At 38.0% G+C, this 6,121-nt stretch overlaps 1 protein-coding gene across 1 annotated transcript; it reads right to left on the bottom strand.

The window, feature by feature from the left end:
- Window positions 1-4,811: 4,811 nt before the first annotated feature.
- Window positions 4,812-5,674, bottom strand: LOC141665548 (uncharacterized). The gene is made up of 2 exons (XM_074471531.1): window positions 5,136-5,674; window positions 4,812-4,956 (listed from the first exon to the last, which is right to left on the bottom strand). Exons 1-2 carry the CDS (start codon window positions 5,672-5,674, stop codon window positions 4,812-4,814), a joined length of 684 nt encoding a protein of 227 aa, XP_074327632.1.
- Window positions 5,675-6,121: the final 447 nt, after the last annotated feature.

The raw sequence follows: 6,121 nt of genomic DNA, 5'->3' as shown, positions 1-6,121 counted from the left end.
CAAGTTATAATTAGTTCATCCCATAGATTAAGCTACAAGACAAAACTTGTATAGAATCAATCTTTAAAATATCATCAAAATAAAATGAAGTTACGAGATACTTCATTTGATGCAAACATCATTTTGAAAGCTTGACCCTGCCAACACTCAACAATCGCCCAACCGTAGCCTTCCTATCGAAGTGCTCTGGGTAGTGTTGCAGAAATATCCAATTGGATGATGAACTCATTACGGGAGTTTTGTCGCGCCAGGAAGACCACTTACGATGATCAGTCGTAGTAGTACAACCCCACCATTTTCTACATGTAGAGGAGAACCTGTCAGATTTACTTGTCAACCGAACACTGGACTCCTAAGAAATGTACCGTCTTAGCAGAACTTCCAGGCCATTTGGGCCAATATAATAAGGCAAGGCCGGTGCCACTCGACCACTTACGCCACTCCTAGTTCAGATGAAATCCATGACTCTGAAACGTAAAGCTCGTCCCCTCTTTCCCCAAGTAGAAACTTGTTGATACGGCTCCACCAAGAAGTCGTATCTAGTTGGAAAGGGAAACTCACCGATATTTCCCAGGCGATGCCTGTTAATGGATTAACTTGTTCCAAGAATTTTACATCCCGAGTATTGGGTAAGTAATCAAAACTCTTTTATCAAAATAGCAACCTGGTTGCGAATATAACACACCACAGAGCCGAATCCCTCAGGTTTTGAGCGAATATTTAAATCCCCTTTGAAAGAAAGATCTTAAATATATAAAAAAAATGAGTTTTGGGGTCCGCTCTAACTTTTAAAATCATTTTGAAGGCTCGCAAACATTTTCGAGAATGTTTGGGGTAGTGCTGATTTAATGGAATAAATCAGTCCCAATTTATTAGAAAATATCTGAATATTATTATTTAAATAATTTTCTCATAAAGAATAATCTTTATAAAAATAATTGAAGTAGAAGTTTTAAAACTTATACTTGCAATGAATATTAAATAACCAAAGATATACTTATACAAAGTACTATCTTTATTTGAATAATCAAAAGTAAGTTTGATTATCGACACATTATTCTTTAGTAAAATTAATAATAATAATTAGTAAATAATCGGAGTCATAAGTTCTCGAATAAATATTCAAATAATAATATTCATTAATAAATTAGGCGGAGTCATAAGTCCTCGAATGAATATTCAAAATAATATTCATTAATAAAATAAACGGGGTCATAATCCCTCGAATGAATATTCAAAATAATATTCATTAATAAAATAAACGGGGTCATAAGCCCTCGAATGAATATTCAAAGTAATATTCATTAATAAAATAAAGTTATCAAATTAACCTTATTCGATTCATAGTTTTGAAAACTATATCTATATATATATACATAAATATATATAATATACTCGGGAGCATCGACTCCCGGTTTTAGAAAAATATTCACCTTTGGGTCCCCTATACTAAGGGTATATGCAAATACCTCTTATCTCTAGCATATGTATTATCAACTGAATCAACAGATATATGTATCAAGATTACAAAATAGGCATGCATATATACCATATCACATGCTACAATATATCGCAAGAATTTGCTAATTTAACCATCATGCATCTATCACAAGATAATGCATATACATATGTATACATCACAACAACAGTATAACGGGTAGAAAACTTGCCTGAGCGACTGGGGGTTACAAATGGCTTAGGACGAGTCTGGTAACCTATAAACAACATATAAGTTGGAATTAAACCCAAGTCACTTATCAATCTATACTTTAACCAATTTAGACTCTAACGCTCGCTTTGCGCTTACTGATTCTCTTAAGTCGCTCGAGTACCCTCGGCTCCACCATTTTTTATAAATCAACCATTACGAGTTTTAAGGCGATTCTTTCGCGAGTGTCTTACCAAATACCTAATACACTTTACATAATTGTTTCATACTCCAATTAGTCCTTTTAAGTCTTTAACCTATGTTTCAAAGTAAGGTGAGGGGTAATGATTCGTTCGCGAAACATCGTTACTTAAAACGGTCATTTCTCCTAAACCGTACATCGGAATCAAACGAACTACATATCAAAATGAAGCTTGTAACATGAACTATCTAATAATGGCAATGTTCAAAACCTAACAGTGAGTTCAAGGGTTCTGATGTTTAGAACAAAAACAGTCTACGGTAAATCGGGCATTACGGCGGCTATGTTTACGCGATTTCCCAAAATTTTACCAAACCAATTCAACACCAAACCATCACCAATCAATCCCAATACAACCATATGACAATATCACTCATCAACCACTTTAAACCATTTAAACCAAGCCCAAATCATACCATGAATCATCAAGAACAACTAGTGCTACTCTTAACTTCCAAAATCAACAAAAACACTTAACAACTAAGATCTCAACATGACAAAGCAACTACTACACTTAATCTATCATTCCATCATCATATTCATTTATACCAAACAACTTAATGCTAAGATAATTTAGAGTTATACCTTCCTTGAAGCTTTTAATCAATGAAAGATCCTTGGAATGCCCATGGAAGCCTTGATCTATGCTTAAGCTACCTTGAACTTTCATAAAAATCAAGAAAACCAAAGTTATTTCTTGAAGGTTACTATTCACCATCTTCTTCCTTGATTTATTGGAAGATATTGTGAAGGAATTAGAAGCTTAAACTCATGGGATAGCTATATCTATGTATAAGGAACCTTAGATAATTACCTCATGATTTAACAAAGCTTGGACCTTGGTTTTGGATATTTCTTTCCTTTGAAAATGAAAAAAAGCCGAGAGCTTGATGAAGAAATGAGATAGCTTTTTGTTTTTTGGTGAAAATGAAATGTTTTGGCTTGGTTGGTTGTTTTTTGATTTGTTTTGTTTTGTTTTCTTACATTTTACCATGGTAACTTTTGTGTGGTTCTAAATCAACCAACAATACACTTGCTTTGGTCATGCTTATGTCACCATGTGATGTCACCCTCCCACCTTTGTCCTTTTCTCATTGGTTTGATGACATCATCCCCACTAATCTCTTTGATTAGCTTCTAATTACTTGGCTAATGACCGCTGATCTGTTATACGGTTCGCTTAACTTTCGTTTTCGTTTATCGTTTGAGGGATCATACCCAGGATCTTATTACCTGGGTTCCCTTAACCTTTCTCAATACATTATATTACTTTGATGATCCTCTCTTACAATCCTTGAATTTAAATCCTTTTTATCCTGTTACCTTATACTCAATTCTTTCTGTATCTGGTAGATTTCCGGGAAAAATCAAAGTGTTCGGATTTGGATTCTAACGATCTTTACATACACTTATATACCACATAGAGTACTAATAATATCCCAGAAGATCAATAAAAGAACCCCTTCATAGTATGGCATGAAAAGTTTTCTTAATCAGCAAAATCACTATTCATAAGGGTTTCAAAGATTCCAAAATTTGGGGTTATTACAGTTTCCCCTCCTTAAAAGGATTCCGTCCCGGAATCAGATAGAAAATGAATAGGGATACTCTCTTAACATTGCACTTTCTAACTCTCGAGTAAATTTTCCCACATTGTGGTTCTTCCATCAAACTCTGAATAGTTTGATAACCCTTCTCCTAAGCACTTGTTCCTTTTTCAATCTATAACCCTTCCTGGTTGCTCCATATAAGTTACGTCTGGTTGCATGTCTAGGCGCTCATATGCTCCTATTTATCTGGCATCTGAATTACACTTCCTTAACATTGATAAGTGAAACACGTTATGACTTGCTACATGTTCGGGGGTAGGGCTAGCTCATATGCTAACTCCCCAATACGTCTTAATATATCCAAGGGTCCAATAATTTGTGGACTTAGCTTTCATTTCTTTCCGAACCTCATCAATCCTCTCCATGGTGGAGTAATTCAACTCTGCTCCATGGAGCACCTTGTTTACATATTACAAAGGCTTCTAGAGTTTCTGTTCTTCTTTTATGAGGACTGCACTCATGGCTTGCTCGAATACCGCTAGGTACAAATAAAGGGTGTCCTCTGGACTTGGTTTGACCAACAACGGGGTTTCAGTCATGTGCTTCTTTAGCTGTTCAAAGGCCCTTGGCTCTCAACTGTCCATTCAAAATTCTTCACCTTCTCAAGGGTTCCGAAAAAGGGCAGACATTTGTCTCCATATTTTGAGATAAACCTTCCTAAAGCTGTGATTCTTTCTGTCAGCTTCATGTCTAGGATGGCTTTGATCTTTTCGGGGTTGGCCTCTATTTTCCTCTTAGAGACCATGTGACCCAAAAAATTTCCAGACCCAAAACCATACTTGGTGGGGTTCAACATCATCTTGTGGTTCCTCGGCACTTCAAATGCCTCTCTGAGGTGGCTAATATGGTCGACCTTGCTTAGACTTTTGACTAACATGTCATCAACAAAGACCTCCATGGTCTTCCCAATTAGATGGGCAAAAATCTTTTTTACAAACCTCTGGTAAGTAGCTCCTACATTCTTAAGTTCAAAAGCCATAACAAGGTAACAAAAGACACCAAAGTTGGTTATGAAAGATATATTGGGGGTGTCATCCTTATGCATTTTAATATGATTATAACCACTGAAGATATCCATAAAACTTAGCATCTCATGTCCAGCAGTGGCATCGATCAGGGTATCAATCCTTGGTAGGGGGTAGCAGTCCTTGGGACAAGCATCACTGAAGTCAGTGAAGTCGATGCACATCCTCCACTTCCCATTGGCCTTCTTAACCATTACGGGGTTGGCCAAACATTCAAGGAATTGCACTTCCTCAATGAATCCAACTTCTAGGAGCTTCTCGACCTCCTATTTAGTGGCTTCTAGCCTATCAGGGGCATAAGTTCTCTTCTTCTGCTTTACAGCCTTCCGAGTTGGATCGACGTTTAACCTATGAGTTATAAGGTTCGGGTCGATCCTAGGCGTATCGGCTGCTGTACAAGCAAACACATCACTATTTTTTGTAAAAAAGTGTTCAATTAGCCCTTCAAGGGCTTGTTCAGAGATGCTCCAATATACGTGACCTTCTCCGGGTCTAAGGAGTCTAGAGAAATTAGGACCAAGTCCTCTGCTGGCTTCCCTCGAAGTTCATCATTCTCACGGACATTCATATCTTCTACGGGGAGGACCTACCCCCCGGTTCTATCAGGCCTAAGTGCTGCAACATAGCAACTGTGGGCCATTTTTTGTTCTCCTTTTGCTTCTCCAACACCGTTCCTAGTTGGGAACCTCAATACAATGTGGTAGGTTGAGAGAACAGCCTTAAACACATGGATTCCTATTTTACCTATGATGGCATTGTAAGAAGAGGTTGCCTTAACAACCTGAGAGTTCAACATCTGTATGGCCTCCCTGGGCTCTTCCCCGATAGTCACGGGAAGTTGTATTGCTCCTTCGACTTTGCATTCCACGTGGTTAAACCTGTAGATGGGTGCGTAAGATGGAGTTAGTTGGGAATCATTGTAGCCCATCCTTATGAATGTATCATGGAAAAGAATATCCACAGAAGCTCTATTATCCCCTAGGACCCTCATAATAGGATAATTTCCAATTACCGGAGTGATAACCAGAGGATCATCCTGAGGAAATTTCAAACCTTCAAGGTCTCGGTCACCAAATTCAAGCATCATCTCTGACTTAGAAAGCTTAGATGGTTCTCCAACTATGCTCATCACCTCTCCCGGGGTAAGCTTTTCGAGAGTTCCTTATAGTACCAGCTGCTGTAGGACCTTCTGAGATCATATTGATTACTGTCCCTCAGGGATGTGGGTTGCGATCTCTTTCATTACCCCTTCGATCGTCATCTCTTCGGTCGTTGTCTCTTTTTTGGCCTCCAGCCTCTTCACCTTGGTGAAACGTCCAAATTTTCCACCTCGCATCAAATAATTAATCTCATCCTTAAGTTGCCTACAATCATCAGTATCATGACCAACATCTTTGTAGAACCTGCAGTATCGACTCTTGTCTCTTTTTTCGGGGTCTCCCCTTAGTGGCTTCGGCCATTTGAACTCTTTGTCCTTCTCAATTTCCATAAAGATTTGGCTCATTGGAGCGTTCAACCTTGCATATTCAATGAACCTTGGTTGCTGATTCTTCTTAAAAGAGGAGGAGTCAGAGCT

This window comes from Apium graveolens, chromosome 6 (genome assembly GCF_009905375.1).
Source record: "Apium graveolens cultivar Ventura chromosome 6, ASM990537v1, whole genome shotgun sequence".
Lineage (NCBI taxonomy): Eukaryota > Viridiplantae > Streptophyta > Magnoliopsida > Apiales > Apiaceae > Apium > Apium graveolens.
Note: the sequence above shows the minus strand (reverse complement) of the source record. Positions and strands in the feature narration are given on the sequence as shown.

Bases quoted from the DNA above. Each gene is read 5' to 3' on its own strand.
- LOC141665548 (XM_074471531.1), bottom strand. From the start codon at position 5,674: ATGAGCATAGTTGGAGAACCATCTAAGCTTTCTAAGTCAGAGATGATG. The intron at 4,957-5,135 runs GTAGGTCCTCCC...TACAAAAAATAG, and splicing joins AGGCCTGATAGAACCGGGGG to TGATGTGTTTGCTTGTACAG.